Here is a 23,091-nt window from a genome sequence, read left to right as displayed (position 1 = left end):
GTCAGGTCACCAAGTCCATGTTATTTTACATTAAATGGACCAAGATCATGAGTAACTGGATTTGTTAAGTTTGAGTTTGTTACCATAGTGCTCTCAACTTTTTTCAGGGAAGGAACCAGATTGGTCAGAGAACTCCAGATATATCTTAACCAGCTTGGTTAATAACAAAATTGAACTGGAGGGGCACAACTGTCCTGGGTGGGAGATTTGCTCGTGTGGTTCAGGAGGGTTTAAACTAGTTTGGCAAGGGGGTGGGAATCAGAGCTACATATCTGAGAGGGGGGTAGATGTAGATGGAGCAGTGACAGTATGTAGTGAATCTATTGGGAAGGTTTCTCACATGATGAAACAAAGGGATCGGTTAAAGTGTGTCTGCTTTAACACAAGGAGCGTCAGAAATAAGAGTGATGAACTTAGAGCATGGATCAGTACTTGGGGCTATGATGTTGTGGCCATATCGGAGACGTGGGTTTCACAGGGACAGGAATGGTTGCTAGATGTCCCAGGGTTTAGAATGTTTAAAAAGAACGGGGAGAGTGGAAAGAAAGGAGGGGGTGTAGCATTGCTAATCAGAGAGTGTATCACAACTAAGGTTCTTGAGGAAGGTTTGCCTACTGAGTCAGTACGCGTGGAAGTTAGGAACAGTAAGGGAGCAGACCCCCAAATAGCAGGAGAGAGATTGCCACAAGGATCAGTGACGGGTCCTCAACTTTTCATTATTTATATGAATGATTTGAATGCGAGTATAAGAGATACAGTTAGTAAATTTGCAGATGACACCAAAATTGGAGGTATAGTGGACAGTGAGGAAGGTTACCTCCGATTACAACAGGACCTTGATCAGATGGGCTAGTGGGCTGAAAAGTAGCAGATGGAGTTTAATTCAGATAAATACGATGTGCTGTATTTTGGGAAAGCAAATCTTATACACTTAATGGTAAGGTCCTAGGGAGTGTTGCTGAACAGAGACCTTGGAGTGCAGGTTCATAGCTCCTTGAAAGTGGAGTCGCAGGTAGATAGGATAGTGAAGGCAGCGTTTGGAATGCTTTTCTTTAATGGTCAGACTATTGAGTACAGGAGTTGGGAGGTCGTGTTGCGGCTGTACCAGGCCATTGGTTAGGCCACTGTTGGAATATTGTGCGCAATTCTGGTCAGGAAGCAATTCTGGTCTCCTTCCTATCGGAAGGATGTTGTGAAAGTTGAAAGGTTTCATAAAAGATTTACAAGGATGTTGCCAGGTTTGGAGGATTTGAGCTATAGGGAGAGGCTGACAGGTTAAGGCTGTTTTCCCTGGAGCGTCGGAAGCGGAGGGGTGACCTTATGGAGGTTTACAAAATTATGAGTGGCATGGATAGGATAAATAGACAAAGTCTTTTCCCTGGGGTGGGAGAGTCCAGAACTAGAGGGCATAGCTTTAGGGTGAGAGGGGAAAGATATAAAAAACACCTAAGGGGCAACTTTTTCACACAGAGGGTGGTACGTATAATGAATGAGCTGCCAGAGGATGTGGTGGAAGCTGGTACAATTGCAACATTTAAAAGGCATTTGGAAGGGTATATGAATAGGAAGGGTTTGGAGGGATATGGGCTGGGTGCTGGCAGGTGGGACTAGATTGGGTTGGGATATCTGGTCGGCATGGACAGGTTGGACTGAAGGGTCTGTTTCCATGCTGTACATCTCTATGACTCTTATAAGTGATAAGCTGGCAGATTTTGAAAAAATGCAGATGTAGCAGGTTGTTGTTATGGGTGACTTCAACTTTCCCACTGTCGAGTGGAACCTCTTTAGTGCAGATGGTTTGGATGGAGCCATTTTTGTCAAGTGTGTTCAGGAGGGTTTCCTTACTCAGTATGTAGACAGATCGACAAGGGGATAGGCCATTTTGGATTTGGTGCTCGGCCATGTGCCAGGACAGGTGACAGATCTGACGGTGGGAGAACACTTTTGTGACAGTGATCACAACTACCTCACATTTACCATAGTCATGGATAGGGAAGGAGCAGTTACCGAGGGAAGATATTTATTTGGGGAAAAGGAAATTATGATGCTATCAGACAGGAGTTGGGAAGTACAGACCGAGAGCAATTGTTCCACAGAAAGGGCACAGCAGACATGAGGATACTGTTTGAGGATACTGTTTAAGGAACAGTTATTGCAAGTGATGCACGATTTTGTTTCTCTGAGACAGGTAAGAAGGGCTAAGATTAAGGAGCCTTGGATGACGAGAACAGAGGAACTTCTTGTCAAAAGGAAGAAGGCAGCTTATGCAAGGTGGAGGAAGCAAGGATCTAGCACAGCTTTGGAGGATTACAGGCTTAATAGAAAGGAGCTCAGAAATGGACTGAGGAGAGCCAGGAGGGGGCACGAGAAAGGCTTGGCAGGAAGGATTAGGGAGAACCCAGAGGCATTTTACTCACACGTGAGGAATAAGAGAATGATCAGGGATAGTGTAGGGAACTTGTGCATGGAGTCTGAGCAGATAGGGGAAGCCTTAAATGAGTTTTTTTGCCTTAGTGAAAACTAAGGAAAGGGGCCTTGTTGTGAATGAGAACTTTGAGCAGCTGGGATATAGGCTTGAACAGATCAAGATTGATGAAGTTGATGTGCTGGAAATTTTGGCAAACATTAAGATTGATGTGGTGTATATGGATTCAAGGCATTTGGTAAGGTTCCCCTCATTCATAAAGTCAGGAGAAATGGGATGCAGGGAGATTTGGCTATCTGGATTCAGAATTGTTTGGCTGACAGAAGGCAGAAAGTGGTTGTGGATGGCAAGTATTCTGCCTGGAGGTCAGTGTTGAGTGGTGTCCCGCAGTGCTCTGTTCTTGGTCCTCTGCTCTTTGTAGTTTTTATAAATGACTTGGATGAGGAGATTGAGGGGTGGGTTAGTAAATTTGCAGGTTGGAGGTGCTGTTGATAGTATCAAGGGCAATTGCAGGCTGCAGCACGACATTGACAGGATGCAGAGCTGGGCTGAGAAATGGCAGATGGAGTTCAACCTGGATAAATGCGAAGTGATGCATTTTGGAAGGTCGAACTTGAATGCTGAATGTGGGATTAAAGACAGGATTCTTGGCAGTGTAGAGGAACAGAGGGCTCTTGGTGTTCAAGTACATAGATCCCTCAAAGTTGCTACCCAAGTGGATAGGGTTAAGAAAGCATATGGTGTTTTGGCGTTCATTAACAAGAGGATCGAGTTTAAGCGCTGCAAGGTTTTGCTACAGCCCTACAAGTCCTGGTGAGACCACACTTGGAATATTGTGTCCAGTTCTGGTCGCTCTACTATAGGAAAGATACAGAGGCTTTGGGGAGGGTACAAAGAAGTTTTACCAGGATGCTGCCTGGACTGGAGGGCTTGTCTTATGAAAGAGGGTGACTAAGCTTGGACTTTTCTCTCTGGAGCGGAGGAAGAGAGGTGATCTGATCTAGATATACAAGGTAATGAGAAGTGTGGATATAGAGTCAGAGATTTTTCTCCAGGATAGGATTGACTGGCACGAGGGGTCATAGTTTTAAGATATTAGGAGAAAGGTATAGAGGAGACCAAAGAAGTAAGTTCTTTGCACAAAGAGTTGTGAATGCATTGCCAGTGCTCGTGGTGGAAGCAGAGTCATTAGGGACATTTAAGCGCCTGCCAGACAGGCACATGGACAGCAGTGAATTGAGGGGTGTGTAGGTAAGGTTATTTTATTTTACATTAGGATTAAACCGCGGCACAACATCATTGGCCGAAGAGCCTGTTCTGTGCTGTACTTTTCTATGATCTAAGATCTAAAATGCTCTTCTGAATGGCTTTTTCAGTTATAATTAGTTTTCTGCATTGATCATGAACCTTCAGCAATCTGTGCACCTACACTTTTTTCTCTTGCAACTGCTTGAATTTTGAACTCCATTATCCAATTTAATACCCTGGCTCTAATATGGACTGATGTGTTTTTAAAAAGGGAACTAAAAACACTCGCCACAGCTAAAGCAAGTGGTAAAGTTTCATGTGGATTAGAGAATAGACATTTAATACAAAGGGCAAGAAGACAATCAACATGCCTGCCCAAGGGAAGGCATGAAAAATACCCTAACCTAAATTTTATGCATTGATGAAAATGTTCATTGGTGACGGAAACAGTACCTGCCAAGCTTTAAGACAATGAATTCAGGCACACATTCAGAAATATGTAGTCTCATATTTCAAGAAATTGTTGTTGGTTGATGGAGAGATTGGATTTTGACTGTAAAATTGATACCAGATGGAAATAGCTCTCTATCTCTCAAAAAGTAATAAGAAGGTATAGATAAGGTAGATAGCCAATTGCTTCTCCCCATGGTAGGGGAGTCTAAAACTAGAGGGCATACATTTCAAGGTGAGTGGGGAGAGATGGAAAAAGTGGTGAGTATCTGGAATGAGCTGCTATAGATAGTGGTAGAGATAAGTACAATTTTGTCATTTAAAAAACATTTAAAGAGGTACATGGATGGGATGGGTATGGAGAGACATGGACTAAACGCAGACAAATGGGACTATAGTTTAATTGTGAAAACTGGGTGGCATGGACAAGTTGGACTGAAGGTCCTGTTTCCATTCTGTAACCTTCTACGACTCTACCTCTACACTACATTTTATTTTCCTTTCGTACTGGTCACTAGTGTGTGTGTGGCTTCATAAAGATAGCAAAAATAGTCCAATTCTCTCTCACTTACATACATAGATTTAAATGCACTCAAAAGTGGGAGGACAGATGAAGGAGTTTTTAAAGTCCAATAAAAACCAGTGGTTTGCAGGGTTTGTAGATTGAGGAGTGGATGGTTTTAGACTTAGCTTTCTGGATTGGGCATCAAGTGATTTGTAAATGTTGACAGCCAATTTGTGTTCTGAAAGCAGCGGGCAAGTGTTACTGGAACTGCACTCATCCAGGCAAGTGGGAAGTAATCCATGGTGCTGAACTTCCAACCTTATGATGGAGGGAAGGTCATTCGTGAAGCAACTGAAGATGGTTGGGCTTATGACACTACCCTGTGGTGTCCTGGAGTTGAGATTACTGATATCAACCAACCACAACCATATTCTAACACTGAATACAGTAGAGATGTCTACCTTTATTTGCCCACTGTTTTTGATCATGGAAGGCGGCACCTGGCTGCCAGTCTATCAGAAAATGAGCTGGATGAGATGGAGTGATTCTTCTCAAAAGAGACGATGCAGGGAAGTCATTGGCTGTCTAGCCTGTGACCCCATGTTACCTCCATAAGAGTCAGCATTTGAGCACAAAATCAAATATAACAGTTCAATGCAATATTGAGGCAATGCATTTTGGATGAGATGTTAAACTAAGGTCCAGTCTTATCCTCTAGAGTTACAGAAAATATTCCATATCTCCTTTTAGTAAACAGTTGTATTGTATTCCTAATGACCACTAATATTTAGCTGCTAACAACATCATTAAAAACAAGTGATAGTGTCTTAAGGCAGGACTCAACATTTAAACTATGTAGTATCAGGTAACCTATTTGGTCTATGTTGCTCATGTGCAATAAAATGGGATAACAATGGCAGACATTCTTTTGTTTTTTCCCATCCAAGACAGATGATTAAAATATAAAATGAGGATACTGACAGACCACACAGTCTCATTGCACCTGAGATTTGCATTCATGCAGGTTGCATTGCTACATAATGTTAGCCTCTAGCCATCTTACATATAGTCATAAAACTTAGACAATTCAAAGTTTTACGTTATTTGTACTTTTATTGTCAGTCAATGTCAGATGGATTAAAAAAGTCCCTTCAAATGAAGCATGGTGACTTTCTTACAAAGACTAAATTTGCAACCAGAAATTTGTCTGCTCCTTTTATTATCTTAGGTGCAAGCCAGTTACTGGAGATGTCAACTTGAGGAGCCATACTTTTTATTCTGGTATGTAAACCAGGCCAGAGATTCACTTGTTTTCATGACTTTTAATGGGCAGGGTTAACTTTACAGAAATACTGTGACATTTACATATCTTAATTACTACATTATTGGTTTTTATTTTATCATGTCCATGTGAGCTTAAATGCTAGCTTGGAATTTTTTAAAAAAAGTAGTAACTGAGAATTTCTGGAGCTTGATTCATTGGTCTCTCAATAGTTACAGGACATAATTTAGACTCCCCAGCCAAATACAAACAGCTTGACTACATTGTTATATTTCTAAAAACCCCTATTAAATAGTGACACAGATTAGCAAGGCCATGAAAAATGCAAGTCACATGACAAGGGTTAATTTTTATAAAGGAAATGAATCACTCAACTTGTATCAAACCTTGAATAGAGTACATGTTGTTCTTTATATTGTTCTTATCATTATATTGTGTGAAGGTTACAAAGGCACTGAAATGGATTCAAAAAGAGATTTACAAGTATATCAGAACAATAACAGAATAGAAACCTTTCAAAAATGAATGAATGAGCTCATCTCTTTTCTCTTGCAAAGAGAAGGCTGAGAGGTCTTAATAGAGTTCTTTAATATTATGAAATGTTTTGAAATAGTTAGTTAAGAATGCTTCCACTTGTGAGGAAGATCAAAACCTAACACTAATATTTCCAGAGAATCAAGAATTCAAAGAATTCCGGGGGAAAAAAAACCCTTGATCCAGGAAGGGAGAAGAATGTAGAACTTGCAAATTCAAGGAAAAGTTAAGAGTACTACTGTATAAATGAAATTAAGTGGAAGGTAGTAATTTTATGTGGGAGAAAGGAAGACGAAGTGCTGTATATTCAACACAGATCATGGACTGCCTCCTAATTTCTACACCAGTTCAGCCTCCTCATCTTCCCTGGTAAGCATATCATCTTTGCTTTGATATAAACCTCAAATGCATTTTACACCTTCTCCAGAGCTTGTGTCAATTTTATAATGGAGATCAGAACACTTCAGCAATGTATATTTATGTTAAAACCTGGACCTTAATGAGTGTTAGAAATTGAGGTCCCTTTAAAAGTGAGTTTTTCAAGTATTTCTAACATTACATGAAATTCAGCTCACTACCATTACAGCACCACCTCCACTGACCAAAGAATTTCTAAAAATGACAGAAGTGACAACAAAAGCCAATGAGGCTACCATGTTCCACAAGCTGATGTCAAATAACAATACAGCACTATTACCAATGCAGTGTTTAAAAAAACAGAAGTTTTGTTCCCAAAAAGAATGAAAATTACCTTTTGACTAATGGACAATTGGCAAAGTTGTCCCGTGATCATTATGTCCATCATCCATTTAAATCCTTCCAGCCAATGTAAACTACCTGCCCCGAGAAACAGGGTATATTGCGGAGTGTTCAGAATCAGAGGGTAGTCCTCACTACAAAACTACCTTCTTCTGCAAGATAGGCCAGAATGGGAGAGATAAGACAGAGATCAATTACAAGTCATAAATCTTTACGTCTAATTAACTAACATATCACATCCAAACTGCTGCATTTGATAAAGTCAATAAGCCATTAGAAAATGACTTACGAATGGTCATTGTAGGTAGCTGTAGTCATGAATCTCAAAACCTAAGATGAGAAGTCTCATGGAAATTCACAGCAGCATAATTAAGTCTGACACTAGTTCACATATGATGATATTGGGTAAAATAAACAAAGGTTTGGTTGAAAAGAAGGTTTTACATGATGTCTTATAGATCAAAGTGAGATAGAACAACAGAGACAATGGAGCACTTATAAACTAAGGGATTGGCTAGAATTAGAGCAATACAGCTATTTTTAAAAATTCTGCACCTGTAGGAGATTATAATAAAGATAGGGAGGAACGAGGCCATGGAAGACTTGAAAACAAGGATGAAAATTTTAAAATAAGTGTTTGGGAGGCTATGAAGATCCGCAAGCAAAGGATTGATAAGTGAACAGGACTTAATACAAGTTAAGACAAAAGCAACAGCACCCCAAATTACCTCGAGTATACAGAATGTGGAAGGCCAGGCAGGAGTGCACTGGAATAGTCAAGTCCAGAAGGAATGAAGGCATGAATGAGGTCTTTAACAGGTGACCTGTGATGAAGCAATTGTATTGAGTTAAAATACATGGTTTCAGTAAGGTACAAATGCAAACTCAGGGCTGATTCGGGGATGAAGGCTGCACACAGATTGGCTTCATCTAAGATAGCTGACAGGATGAGGAATGGATTCAGTACCCAGTGAATGGAGCTTTAAGCAGGAACTAGGTTTCAAAACAAACTTCTGTCATCTTAACCAGATTCTATTATTTAGAGTATGACTGTTATATAAATTGTGCAATTTTCTGTTTAAGTCAGTGCATTGAGTATAGGAATTGGGAGGTCATGTTTTGGCTGTACAGAACATTGGTTCGGCCACTATTGGAATACTGCGTTCAGTTCTGGTCTCTGAAAGTTGTGAAACTTGAGTGTTCAGAAAAGGATGTTGCCAGGGTTGGAGAGTTTGAGCTGTAGGGAGAGGCTGATGGAGCTATTTTCTGGAGCATCGGTGGCTGAGGGGTGACCCTATAGAGGTTTATAAAATCATGAGGGGAGTAGACAGGGTGACAAACCAAATGTGGAGTTTGCACATTCTTCCCATGTCTGCATGGGTTTCCTCCAGGTGCTCCAGTTTCCTCCCATAGACAGATGTGCAGACTAGGTGAATTGGCCATGCTAAATTGTCCATAGTGTTCAGGGATGTGTAGGTCAGGTGCATTAGTCAGAGGAAATGTACAGCAATAAAGTAGGGGAATGGATCTGGGTGGGTTACTCTTTGGAGGGTCAGTGTGGACTTGTTCGGCCGAATGGCCTGTTTCCACACTGTAGGGATTCTTTGTAAATGGGACTAGATTGATTTGGGATATCTGGTTGGACTGAAGGATCTGCTTCCATGCTGTACAGCTCTGATTCTTAGTAAGGATCCCACTTTAATGATATTACCACTGTCAAGATGGCAACAGGCACAGAGAATTGCTAAATGTAAAGTACTGTGAATGCTGGGTATCTGAAATAAAATAATTGCTTGAGAAAGAAACAAAGTTAATATTTCATGGCTGATATGACTCTTCTTCAGACAGGAAAATTACTGCTGTAGTTTACTTCATTGCAGATTTAGAAGCTAATGTAGAGAAGACTGATCGAATCTACAAGACATCGCCATCAAACAAGATCACAGAATTCAGGAAGCTGAGTCTATCAGCAAAAGCATTTAATGTTTGTGTGACAATCTGCATTACAAAAGTTGCTCAATAACACTGGTTACATGTATGTGGAAAAGCCAATGTTTACAGGAGTCAGCAATACAAATACTTTGATGCATCTGATTTATTTATGAGCAATGGGGATAGGCCATTAGAGGAATACAGAGCCTGAAGTGTCTCAATGGAGCTTCTGTTCTATATGAAAGGATCCAAGAATAGATTCAGCTGGAGTTTAGATTCAAATAAGTAAAGTCAATCCAACCATAATTCAGATCTACAGAATAGGTATTTATTTCAAAGGAATATTTGAAATAGCTACTATATTATTTAACTTTTGATGCACAATTACAGTTTGGTGCCATAGTCAATGCAATCATCTGAATAGTAGTTAAAAATGTATGTGGCTGCAACTAAATCTAAAATAATAGACCAAAGTGCAGGAGTTTAGAAACAAAAAATAAATTTTTAGTTAAGGAAACTGATTGGTCTGCTTTGTGTGATACAAGTTCTGAAGTCCAAGACAGTTTAAAAATTGATCTTGCCTTCTATTAATATTACACAAAGTATTTCTATGTAGAATGCAACAGTACTTTTACATTAGATATTGTTTCGCTGGAATGAACCAAAGTTTCTAATTCCCACTACATTCTATATAGCACAGTCATTACACAATGCAGGACACTCAAGTATGTGAAAAAAAACTATTAGAAAGCATAACTTATCTGCAAATGACAGAACTTCGTTTGAAGAGCAACAGACAAGTATAAAAAGTAAAATGAATACATGATAAAGTTATGTTTGATAGAAGTTCTTTTTTGTAAATAGCATGGATAATGTCTTGATTCAAGAAATTATTCAAGATTTAATAAATCCATGCTGATCTTGGAAATCAGTCTCACTGTGCAGCATTACATGTATTGTGAAATGGCCTGAACTTTGTGCATCAACTCCAGTTTCAATTTACCAAATCCATGAATACAAGGAATGAAATAAAAAAATTATGTTGAAAACATAAGCATACAAATGCCATCTTGTGAGGAATAAAACGAAGAACAGATAAATAAAGAACTAGGAAACCAAAATAATGCAGATTTATTTTGAACATACTGCAAGTTACACTAGGCATTGGTAATGTAACTGAATGTGAAAGATAGCAATAAAGTCTAAGTGCCAATTACTGTCACAAACAGCCTTTCTTTTAAATGCAAAGCTAAATCAAAGCAAAACATATAAATATATATGATAATATATATACACAATATTTATAAATATATATTATAATATATATTTGTACACTCACGCATGCACAGCATCTACAAGCAGCTCAAAATACTGAAAACAATGTTGCATTCTCAAAAAAAACACTGGAACACAATTATATGGCTGAAGATGAACTCCAAATATAGTGCAGAGATCATTTATACTGCATTGAATGCAAAAACATCAATGTGCCAGCCTAAAGCTTAGAGATGATAAATGCTGAAAACAAATGTCAGCAATGTCATGCATCTTTCAAAGTGCTAATGGTTGGTGCCAAAATAAATGTGACTGATCACTAACATCTTGATCAGATTTAGTCAACATACTGCTGCTTTGAAATTAGTAACACTATGTAGAAAATGATACTACTTTAAGAAACACAAAAATGTGCAAGACTAAGCATTGTGCAAAATTCTGCCTTATCACATATTTTTTTTTAGCCTGGGCATTTGTTTCAGCCCAGAGTTCAACTACCTCTTTCCATTGGGTTTCCATTCAATTATGGACATTTAAGTACTTTATATATAATTCAAGCAGCACTTATATGAATACAAGAAGCATTTACAGCCACTTCTACACATTCTACTCTTCTACAATAATAAACTTTTTTAAAAAATATTGTATTGCAGCAATAATCACTATTCAATCTGCGACTGACACAGAAACTGTAGTCGCCTGTTCAGTTAGGCCGAGGTAGGCCAAGAACAAGTGTTTGGGAGAAACAGTACCTGGGGGTGCAGTTTGCTGCTGAGACAAATGGAATGTAGCTTCACATTTATTTTGTGGAAAAAGTGTAGTCAGTGGAATAAGGTGTGTGAGATCACAGTTCCTGTATTTACTGAGATGTGCGGAAATACCATTCAAGCCAAATAAACCAAGTGCTGACCCAGTTGAAATTCCATTGTTGCCAGTCACCGACAGTGCAACAGTCTGCAAAGCCTGTGATGCTGACATAACTGATAGTGGTGAAAGAATGTTTCTAGAATTTCTGCTGTTTAAGACAGCGTTTCTTTCTTTCAAAGTCACCAGCTGCATCCTCCCTTTCTTCTCCTCTTCCAGATATTCACCATTCTGATGTTTCTTCACATGGCGACTGAAGACAAATGGATGTGTGGTTGTGAAGAAGCATTCGTCACAGCACAGAGTCTGTCGAGGAGAATGTTTCAGCTTTTTGTGTAGGTTTAGATTGTCTTTGCGTTTGCAGCTGTAACTGCACTGGTCACAATGGAAAGGACGCTCCCCTGTGTGAACGCGAATGTGCTCTATCAACTTATTGGCTGTCTTGGAGAGATAGCCACACTGATCACACTTGTAGTGGTTGCCAAGGCGATGTTCACGAATGTGCATCTCTAGTTCTAGTTGATTCATTTTCACCACTTGACAGATCCGACACTTGAATTCCATTTTGTAGTGTGTCCTTAAATGGCATTCTATGGCTGAAGGACGGTTTGTGGCATAAATACAGAATGGGCACCTGAGGTACAATTACAAACAAAGATGAAATTTAAAACAGATTTTATTTTACTATTATGTTGTACTAGCATGTTTGATACTGCAATATGATTCCTGTGGAACAAAACTTCAAGTAGCAAAAGTACAGGACAACAAATTGGTTTACATCTGTAAGTTAGATCAGCAGCAAAGTTTCAACATAGGCTTTAATCTAGAGGGTAGCGAAATGCATCTTAGAATAATGCATGATTCAGTAACAAATGGAGTAATAAATATGCTCTTACTAGTATGGGCTGGTAACATGCATTTTCCCAAGTAACTGAAACATGTAGCCAGGGCCTAGCACAAGGTATATTAGGGCCCATTAACCAAGTCTGGGGCTCTAGGTGAACTCACTGTGCTCAGGTTAGGTACAGGACTGCTTTTCTCAAGTAGAGGGCTAGGGTCCTGAGCTAGGAGTAGCACCAGGGCATGTGATTTCTATCTGGTCCTGGTTTTAGTCATCAACCTATTTTAAATTAGTATATGCTTATGTTCCTAAAGATATGAGATACATCCATAGAGGACACCACTTCAATTTCTTGCATTTATAATCAAAAACACAATGGTGTGAACAGGCCCAAATTTAATTTAGGAATGTCAAAATGGTGCATTTCAAATGCTACTTAACCCCTTAATCTTTTCACTAATTGATAACAAAGTCATTATGGCAATGCTAATTATTTAGTCCATGCCAGTTTACAGAGCCTGTTTGCTAACTGCTTCCTATACACACTCTGTCATCTTCAAAAGATGCATGCGAAGCCCGAGGTACTTCTGTAATGCTTAAAACTAATGGAAATTGCCTCTCCCTATTTGTTCTGCAAAACGCATCACTTCACAATTCTCTGTATTAGTGGCATTTGCCACTTGTCTGCCCATTCCGATAGCTGGGCAGTTACAATTGACTGGTATAACACCAACACCCACAAGTTTTGTATTCACTGTAAATTTAGAAATGTTACTCCGTATTCCAAGATCCAATTCAACTACATACACTAAAATTTAATACAATGTCTTTTCATAAAGGAATTTCTAAACTATTCTCTCAATTTTTAATGCACTGATTTAATAGGGAGATGACGATCTAGTTGCATTATCGCTAGATTTGCTAATGTTCTGGAGACCTGGGTTTGAAACCCGACATGGCGGATGGGAATTTGAATTCAAAAAACAAATAGAATTAGGAGTCTAATGATGACCATGAAACCATTGTTGATTGTCAGGGAAAAACCAATATGATTCACTAATGCCCTTTAGGGAAGGAAACTGATGTTCTTACCTGACCTGGCCTACACTTGACACTAGACCCACAGCAACGTTGTTGACACTTAACTCCCTTCCGGGTAATTAGGGTGGATAATAAATGCAGGTCCATTCAGTGATACCCACATCTCATGAATGAAGGAATGAATGAATGAAAAAAAAAAAGGTTTTTGTCCTCCTTTAGAAATTCCTCCATGTTCTTGTTCAATCATTTGTAACCTCCCTTTGTCAACTTCATAACTTCCATCTTCAGATTCTGGAGTACTACTTGTTTCCTACATTTCATTACTTTGAACAAAGGCACCATGGTCCAACATTCTGCATTCACTTTGCTAAAACCCATTATTCATATTACCATATTTCTCATCTTCAAAAATCTGTACCTTTGGTTAACTCCTCTAACGTCTGCTTGGTATGAGGTCAGACTCTCCACAAAGTGCTGTAGGAAATGCTGCTATGTAAGCGGCCCTTTACAAACATAAATCATTTATAATCGAGTACTGTAATAATCAACAATTAATTTGGCATAATCCAAACTGGAATGTGGTTTCTACATTTCATATAGAGATTTAAGTAAAGGATATACAACAAGGCTTAGTGGTTTACCAAAAAAAGTCTTTACAACTCACCAATGCCACGGTAAACCATCAAGTCAAAGTTGTGCATCCGATTTATACCACATCACTTTACAGAAATTGCAACTTCATGGTTCAAAGTATCTGTTCAAATAAATATTTAGAGAAATGAATAAGGAGAACAAGGATTTATTAATTTTGGAGATGAGTAGAGGGAAAGACAGTTGCATAAAACTAGCCTTGTCAAGGATATTCCAGCACAACAGATAGCTGCTGCAGACAGATATTGAAAATGAGAGACAAGCTTAAGAAGCAAACATCAAAGGGATTGACAGAAGAGCAAATGTTGAAAATGGCAATGTTTGAAGCAGCAGGTTGGATGAGAACAACTGGACATAAAACAGACTGGCATTTCAGGAATAAGTGTCAAGAAATGCAACCTGAGTAGGAATGTGGCAAAATCTAGGCACATCAATCAAGACAAAGCTGAGAGATTTAAGATTAGAAAAGCAGAAAATACTTTTGTGTGACTGTTGTAAAGTTTAGCGAACGAGAAACTTTATAAAATTGCTTGCTTTAAGTTTTCAAATGTTAGCTCATCAATGTCCAAGAGTGAATTGAGAAACTGATTATTCATAAGGGTAAGCTAAAATGTATTGGGCAAGATAGGGGCTGATACTAATTATTAAAAGCAGAAAAAAAATTCAATCACCAGTAATTTCCCTCACCATAATGAGTTTAAGAAATTAATTCAATCAGCTCCTGGCAAATATAACCAAATATAGTAGGAAGCTAAGAGAGCAAAATTCAATTCAACCGAAGAGACCGAGAAACTAACAGAACTTGTCATCTAATGTTGAATAGATCATTCTATTTTTTCTAAAATATTCAATAGTAATACTTCACTGCTTTCATTTAAAATAAAACGATTTTCTCTCCCTTTTCCTCCTTCCCTGAAAGTGCTGACTCTATGATGCCTTAAATGATCAATTTTACAGAAACAAAATACAGTGAATGCTGGAAATCTGAAATAAAAACAGAAAATGTTGCTGGAAATATTCATCTGGACACAGAAGCAATGAGACAGAATCAATTCTGATGAAAGTTCATTAACCTGAAATGTGAACAGCTTCCCTCTCCAAAGACATTGCCTGACCGGCCAGTAATCACACATGAATATTAACACAGAATGCTGGTGATATTATACACATTACTGCAGTTTCTAAAGTAATCTACACATTACATTATTCAGCAAGAGTCATTGGGTAAAGACCGGGAGGGGCAATTCTGGCTAGGTTTCCCTCTAAAGCAAACATTTGGATGGAGGACAGTTGTAGGTTTCAGGTTACTTTGACTTATTCAATAGATCCAAGATTGCGATAGAAACCGTGACATTTAGATGATTCCTCAGCCACTCCAATGCATTGGCTAGCTGAACCAAAAGAGATCACTATTGTTCAGTTTTATAAAAGTTATTTTTCAATGGACAGTTTTGCTCAAAGTCAAATTGCTTCAGGAAATTAATTGTCCACAGATTTCTATGCTATGAAATATAAATTCAGACATATTGTACCTGATACAGGGTAAGGGATGAGAAAGGGAAAAATTAAGACATTGTGTAATAAGTTGTTTGCTTTTCTTTTTATCTCTTTACTAGCTCTCTCTCTTGTTCCCCCTCGCCTGAAGGTCTTTGCAATATAAGATTCCAAAGATGCCTTCCTTGTACTTCAAGTGGCTGTTGAAGTAAATTATGAATGTGTTTTGAAGTTTCCAAACGTCCACCAGTGGTTAGCACCACTGCCTCATAGCGCTAGGGACCTGGGTTCGATTCCACCTGGGCAACTGTCTGTGTGGAGTTCGTACATTCTCCCAGTGTCTGCGTGGGTGTTCTCTGGGTGCTCAGTTTCCTCCCACAGTCGAAAGATGTGCAGTCTAGGTGGATTAGCCAAGGGAAATGCAGGGTTACAGGGACAGGGTAGGGGGTGGATCGGTGTGGACTTGATTGGCCAAATAGGGTGTTTCAACACTGTAGGAATTCTATGATTTAAACATATAACCCATTCTAATCAGTCACCTTGGCATGGTCATCGCTGCTCAATCAAGCATTAGGGTGAGAGATTGGAGTATTTCTAGAGGCGCAACCTGATTAGCCATCTAGCAACTGATCTTGCTGGCTCACATATGGGTGCAGTGGGTAGCCATTATCAAGGCAGGCATGTGATGGAATACTTCCAGTTTTCTTGACTGCAACTCCAACAACACTTGAAGAGTTCAACACCATCTAGCAGAAAGCAGGCCACTTGATTAACACTGAATCAACATTCAACTCCTTTAACACAGTGCCATCGTGTGTGCTGCAAAAAATCAAAGCTCCTATGACAGTACCTTCAAACCTGCGGGCTCTGTCACCTGGAAGAACATGGACAGCAAACGCATAAGAATATCACAACCTACAAGTTCCCCTCCAAATTGTACACGTGCCTGTTTTAGAACTATAATCAGTCCTTCAATGTTGCTGGATCAAAAGCCTTTTTTCAACCTCACTTATTATATTACCTCCTTATGTGACCTCTCACCTGAAACCATAGCTCTACAACTGCTCTCCTTTCCCCAGACTGTCTTCTTACTCTGGATTTGTGTCTATGACAACCATATACTTGGGTACCTGAGCTGATTGCTTTGGAATTGCCTTCCTAAATCTTTACACCACTCAATTCTCTTAAGGATCTCCCTAAAGTTCACCTTTTGATCAATTTTTAAGTGACCTTTTAACATCTCCTCTGCTAGCTGATGTTTATGTTTAACTGGTTATGCCTTGAGATGGCTTTCCAGGTTACAGCAACTAAATTAGTGCTGTCATCACTGATTATCCTTTGCAATGCATTCTCAGGAACAGCCTGCAGTAAAATCTGGACCATATGTAGTTACCTATGACACAATGTATGGTTTAAAGCACTCAGCAGTAGAATTTGTTTTAAAAAGAAAAAAGGACTTAGTACCTCAATAGCAAAGTGTATCTTAATGACAAATACCACTTAAAGTTAATTGGTATCTCTAATAGAACGTTTACAGCCCGTACAGAAATTTTATGATGTCTATAAATATCACACTTTAAACTTTACCCTAAATATAGCCAACTTTAGATGCTAAACTAATATAAATGCTACAACTGCCCTCTGGAATTTGAGAAAGGTAATCAGCATAATTCTTACACCTCTTCATTATCCAGTGAACCCTACTGGAATTGGCACAAGTATGGAAGCTGGCAAAGTCAGGATTACACTCTGCTGCATTATCCCTCTACCCATTGTCAGTCCTCCAAGATATCATCTAAGTGGCTTTTTGTCATGCATAAAATTACAGCTTGTACTTGAAGAATTATTTTCAGTATTCTGACAGATTTGCTGTTATATAAAATGCAATTTTCAATTGTAACAGGGATACTTTGCACTGAAAAAGGTAAAGAAACACCATGCTGGAAACCTTCAGAAAATCAGGCAAGATCTGTGCATAATGAAAAATATAACATTATCATTTCAAGTCTATGATGAAGGGTTGTAGGCTTGAAATGTAATGTTGCCATAGTCTTTTGCCTTTCATCAAGAATAATGCCTGATGTGCTGAGCATTTCTGACATTTTCTGTCTATTTCAGATTTCTCGTATTTTGCTTTTTTGTGGTACTGAACAGAACTGGATGATTGTCTCATTACCATTTAATACTACATTAACTTTCTGAAAGCCAATATAAATTTAGCTTGCATTAAACCCAAAAGTTGAAAAATACTTTCTGCTGGTAAGTTCCTAAATGCCAAACTCTGGGAATGGCAGTCTACATCCCAGCTTTCCTTACTTGAGTCCTCCAGTGGATACGTTATGGCATTTTTTGTGCTCCACAAGTTGTTCTGGCGTTTTCAAAAATTTGTGACAGATGTCACACTCATACATCCTGGTGATGAGGTGGATCTGTAGATGTCGGTCATACATCATCTTTGTTTTACACACAAAGTTACAGAAGATGCACTCAAAACCTAAGGATTAACACAAGCACCATAATTACAAATCTAAAAGTGAAACATTAGGATAGGGGTTTTGAAAAAAAACTCTATAATGCAGAGCATATAGCAAAGTACACAATAAACGATATTAGGTTTTACTGACAAGTTTCAATGAAGAAAGTCATTAAGTTAGTTATGAATTATGATCAGCCATGCTAAAACGGAGGGTGGGGAAGGTAGTAGTGTTGCTTCCTCCAACAGCAAAAGCTGCTCTTATATAGACTTGGCGTTGTTAGCCTCAGGCATGGAGATCTCATGCAGCAGGCAGCAATTCCAAAACAAACATCACCATATTTGCCAAAGCTAACACAATGTGCCTATTTTGCTGATTAGAAAAAAAATCCAACAGTAGAAAAACACAGATGTTTGAATTCACCGTCCAAGGAACCATGGAATACACCTTGGGTTCTTTGCTGCTATACCACTCAGCAACTTTCTCAAAAATTTATATTTTAAAAACAGTTTCAGTAAGCAGACCGAATCTCAAAAGCCAAAACATACACCATATACTCTGCTGTGCATTTGTTAGTACAGTCTACGTCTGGCAATTAGCCTAGAAATCCTTCCGCATGAAACGTTCATTACTTTCACCTGTCACTTCACAAAGTGAAAGTACCATACTGTTGAATGATTGCATGTAATTTCAAACTTCGTGTTTATTGACAGTTACAGTAATGTTCTTGGGTATAGGTATGGTGAATTAATAAACAGCAGTGTTAACATTCTCACACAGGATCTAGGCTGATTAAAAAGGCAGTAGGATTGAAAACCGACAGTCGCCAAACCAGGTTAAGTGCCATTATAAGACCATCTAGGGTCTCAGATACTGGTCCTTCCAAAATTCACTGGAGCAAGAGGCAATTCCTTAATTTAAATACCTCAAGAAAAGATCCATGACATTAGGGCATCAAATGACTGCCTCTCCCATGTGATTGTTGTGTTGTAGCAGCAGGGTTGACATGGTGTCATGACCTTGAGAACTTAATTAATGTGCTTTTATTCATCTCCCTTACCATCAGAGTCTTGCTTCTTTGGAGCTTCTAGCCTGGATGCCAAGGTAAGCCTAATAACTGCAATAGAATAGATCTGTAAACTGTGTCATATTCAATGTACCTGTTCACAAATGTTCTGCCAGGCATTACGTGATGATGTCCCTGGTTTGGGAACCTCTGCGCTCAAATATGCCATCTAAATGCTACTGACTTTGCTTACAGAAAGGAGACTGCTCTGCTCCTTACAAGGTTCCATACATACTTCACAGAAAAGCTGGGGATCTGGTAAATTTATGCCCTTTCTATCACTTTCCTCCATGTATAGGTAGGATAATATGACAAGGACACAAGCAATTTGTACCAACCAGTCCATGCTGGTGTCTATGTTCCGGTTGAGCCTTATCCCATGTCTTCTCATCTAAATTTAGAATTGCAGCAATCTACTCACTTCTGGTAATATACCTCATTATGCTTCATCTACAGTAGCAAATTCTATTGCTTTGGACAGTAAAGTTTCTTTTGAATTCCCCATTTAATTTCTGCTGACCATCTTCTATTGATGGCCCCTCATGAGGTTACTCCCCACAAGTAGAAATATTCTCCTTGCATCAAATCAATTAACAAATTATATTATTTCAAAGAATCTCTATTATGCCATTCATCAGCCATCATTTTTCAAGAGAAGAAACCCAACCTGTCAATCCTTTCCTGATATGTACATTCATACATTTCTGCCATCATGCTTGTAAATCTTCTCTCAAGTTTCTCCAGTGCCTCATTATTTTTATGTAACAACCTGAACTGCAAGCAGTTCACTATATATGCCCTAACCAAAGCTCAACTCCAACCTCTCCATTTGTCTACGCTACCTTGTAAAAATAACGCCTATTGCTTGGTTTACCCTTTTAATGGTAGTTTTAATTTTTCTGTGATTGGTGTATTTATACACCAAGATCCTTTTGTTCCCATCTAAACTCTCACTTATCAAGTAGACATTCCTATTCCTCCTACTAAAGAGTAGTACCTCACTTTATCTGTTTCAACTTCATTTGCCAATACTTATCCATTTTCTAGGATATTATATCTTCCTGTAATTTGTTGCAGTCCTCCTCACTATGACATTCCATGACAATTTGGTATTTTCTGCAAGTTTAGCAATTGTATTTTTGATTCCAAAGTGAAAATCATTAACGTATCTTCTGAACAGCAGGATTCCCTGCACAATCCCATGCAGAAAAACCACATGTCACCTTTTGCCCCTGAGCAAATTCCCTTTACAGATGCTGTCTTTCATTTTGAGGCCAACTAGTAACTCATTTTGCTACTTGTCCCCCTGACTCCACATTTTCTTTCCTTATTCACTCATTTTATAATAAAAAGACCTATTGAAAATTCAAATAATTTACATCTACTGTATTGCTATTAAATATTCTATCTTCCCTAAATAAAAAATTTTTCCTTTGAAATCCATGCTGACAATTCATTATTACATTTTGCATTTCTAGATGACACTCTACTCTTTCCCTTCACGCAGATTCTATTTTTTTTCTACCAATCACCTTAGCTTGCTGTTCTACAATTCCTTGGACATGTTCTATGCCCTTTCCCAAACACAGGAATTAGCTATCTACCAATCTGCTGGAACTACATCTTTTCCAAACAAATTATTAAAAATGAGTAGTAATGTTTGTTATCTCTTACCTAGATTTTTCCAAAATATATAATGGATACCATTGGGAACAGGTATTTTATCTTCTGAGAGAGGTTGAATTTTTAAAAACTCATTCACAGGATGAAGTGTCGCTGGGAGACTAGCATTTATAGCCCACCCCTAATTGCCTAGAGAGCAGTTCAAAGTCAATCACATTGCTATAGGTTTGGAGTCACACGTAGGCCAGGCCATAGAATCATGCAGCGTGGAAACAGACCCTTTAGTTCAAGCACTCCATGTTGAACATGACGCCAAACTAAACTGGTACTACCTGCCTGCTCAGGGCTCATAACCCTCCAAACCTTTCCACGTACTTAGCTAAGTGTCTTTTAAATGATGTAATTGTGGCCGCAACCACCACTTCCTCAGGAAGATCATTCCACACACAAACCACTTCAAAAAATTTGACCCTTGTATCTGTCTTTTTTAAATCTCTCTTCTCACATTAAAAACATGTTCCCAATCTTGAAATCCCCACGTAAGGATGAATCAGAATTCTCAGGTCCAGTGACCCTTCTTCAAAAGTTAACTCTGATTTCTTTCCACAGATGCTGCTAGACTTGCAGAGCTTTTCTGCAGTTCTTTCAGCTTTTTGTCAGATAAGGATGACAGTTTACTTCCTTAAAAGAACATTAGTGTATAAGATAGCTTTTTTTTCCTGACAATTGACAATGGACATTAGTCATCATTAAACTCTTAATTTCAGATTTTTATTGAACTCAATTTCCACCACTTGCCATGATGGGATTTGAATCCGGGTCTCCAAAACATTAGTTGGGACTCTGGATTAATAGTCGAGCGATAATACCACTAGACCATCAGATCCCCTTTCCCTTTTATTCATAGAAACATTGAAGATAGTAGCTTGCGTAGGCCAGTCAGCCCTTCAAGCCTGCTCCGCCATTCAGTATAATCATGGTTGATCATCCAATTCAGCATCCCCTTTCCTTTTTTCTACCCCTATACACTTTGATAGTTTTACCAATCTCTAACTCCTTGAAAATATTCAATGTTTTAGGCTTAACTTGCTCTGGCAGAGAATTCACAAACTCACCATTCTCTGGGTGAAGAAATTTCTCATCTCGATATTAAATGGCCTATCCTGTATTCTTAAACTGTGACCCCTAATTATGCACTCCCTGGCCATCAGGGAACATTGTTCCTCCATTTACCCTGTCAAGCAGTGTTAGAAATGTATAGGGCTTTGAGGGATTCAACCCATTCTTCTAAACTCCAGTGAATATAGTCCTAACTGATCTAGTCTTTCCACATACATCAGCTCTGCGATCCCAGGAATCAGCCTGATTTTATTTTGCTGCACTCCCTTCACAGCCAGAACATGCTTCCTCAGAAAAGGAGACCAGAACGGCATGCAATACTCCTTGGTCACACTCAGATCCTGTACAATTGCGACAAGACATCCCTCCTCTTCTAGCTACGAAGGCCAACATATCACTTGCCTTCTTCACCACCTGTTGCGCCTATATGTTTACTTTCAATGACTGGTGCACAAAGACACCCATGTAATTGTTCTTTCCCCTTTTCCCAACTGATTGTCTTTAAGATAACAGTTTTTCTTTAGTTTTGCTACTAAAGTAGGTCATTCACCACATTATACTTCATCTGCCATGCTTTTGCTCACTCGCTCAACTTGTTCAAAACCACACTGAAGCATATCTACATCTTCCTCACAGTTCACCCGCCCAGCTTTGTGTCATCTGCAAACTTGGAAACGTTACATTTAGTTTCCTCCTCTAAATCATCAGATATATGCATATTTGAAGAGTTGGTATCTAAGCATTGATTTCTGTGGTAATTCACTAGGTACTTCCTGCTGCTCAGAAAAGAGACCCATTATTCTCAGTTTCCTGACTGCCAGCTAGTTCTCTATCCATGTCAATACCATATTCCAAATCTATACTCATGAATCTTACATGTTAATCTCTGATGCAATACCTTATCAAAAGTCTTCTGAAATCCAAGTAAATGACTTCCACTGGCTCCCCCTTAAAAATTCTACTAGTCACATCAATGAAGAATTCCGATAGATCTATCAAGCATGATTTCCCTTTCATAAATCACAGATTCTGTCCATTCCTATCACTGTTTCACAAGTGCACTGCTATTTCTTTTTATATAATTGACTCTAGCATCTTCCCTACTGTCAGGCTAACCGATATATAATTCCCAGTATTCTCCCTGTCTGCTTTTTTAAATAGTGAGATGACATCCGCTACTCTCCAATCCACTAGAATTGTTCCTGAGTCAAAAGAACCTAGAAAGGTGACCACTAATGCACTCACTATTTAAGACACTTAAGTGTTCTGTAATGTGGATAATGGGGCCATGGGGATCCCATCAATTTCCCCAACACCATTTCCCTACTAATACTGATTTCTTTCAGTTCCTCCATCTCACCAGATACTGTGTTCCACAATATTTTTAGGACATTATTAGTGTTCTCCTATATGAAGGCAGCACCTAAACATACATTTAATTGATCTGCCACCTCTTTCTTCCCCGATACTCCCTGTAAAGGATCTACATTTAATCTTCACTCATCTTT

At 38.8% G+C, this 23,091-nt stretch overlaps 2 protein-coding genes across 8 annotated transcripts in view; one reads left to right on the top strand and one right to left on the bottom strand.

Moving 5' to 3' along the window:
- The window catches only part of LOC122554303, an 80,311-nt gene extending 70,956 nt beyond the window's left edge, over positions 1–9,355 (top strand). For 2 of the 3 annotated variants that reach the window (XR_006312962.1, XR_006312965.1), the window contains exons 9-11: positions 5,857–5,909; positions 6,582–6,813; positions 9,084–9,355. The gene's annotated coding sequence lies outside the window, so the exon portion shown is untranslated. The remainder of the gene's footprint in view (positions 1–5,856; positions 5,910–6,581; positions 6,814–9,083) is intronic. The other variant, XR_006312963.1, reaches the window with a different exon arrangement.
- Positions 9,356–9,589: 234 nt separating this feature from the next.
- Positions 9,590–23,091, bottom strand: part of znf827 (zinc finger protein 827) — a 126,510-nt gene continuing 113,008 nt past the window's right edge. For 3 of the 5 annotated variants that reach the window (XM_043699071.1, XM_043699088.1, XM_043699079.1), the window contains 2 exons: positions 17,618–17,795; positions 9,590–11,908 (listed from right to left, as the gene is read on the bottom strand). In XM_043699071.1, the coding sequence (XP_043555006.1) occupies positions 11,077–11,908; positions 17,618–17,795 (1,010 nt within the window). In that variant the 3' untranslated portion in view covers positions 9,590–11,076. Of the gene's footprint in view, positions 11,909–13,574; positions 13,660–13,820; positions 13,911–17,617; positions 17,796–23,091 lie in introns of all 5 variants that reach the window. The other 2 variants (XR_006312960.1, XM_043699097.1) reach the window with 2 other exon arrangements.

This window comes from Chiloscyllium plagiosum, chromosome 1 (genome assembly GCF_004010195.1).
Source record: "Chiloscyllium plagiosum isolate BGI_BamShark_2017 chromosome 1, ASM401019v2, whole genome shotgun sequence".
NCBI lineage: Eukaryota > Metazoa > Chordata > Chondrichthyes > Orectolobiformes > Hemiscylliidae > Chiloscyllium > Chiloscyllium plagiosum.
Note: the sequence above shows the minus strand (reverse complement) of the source record. Positions and strands in the feature narration are given on the sequence as shown.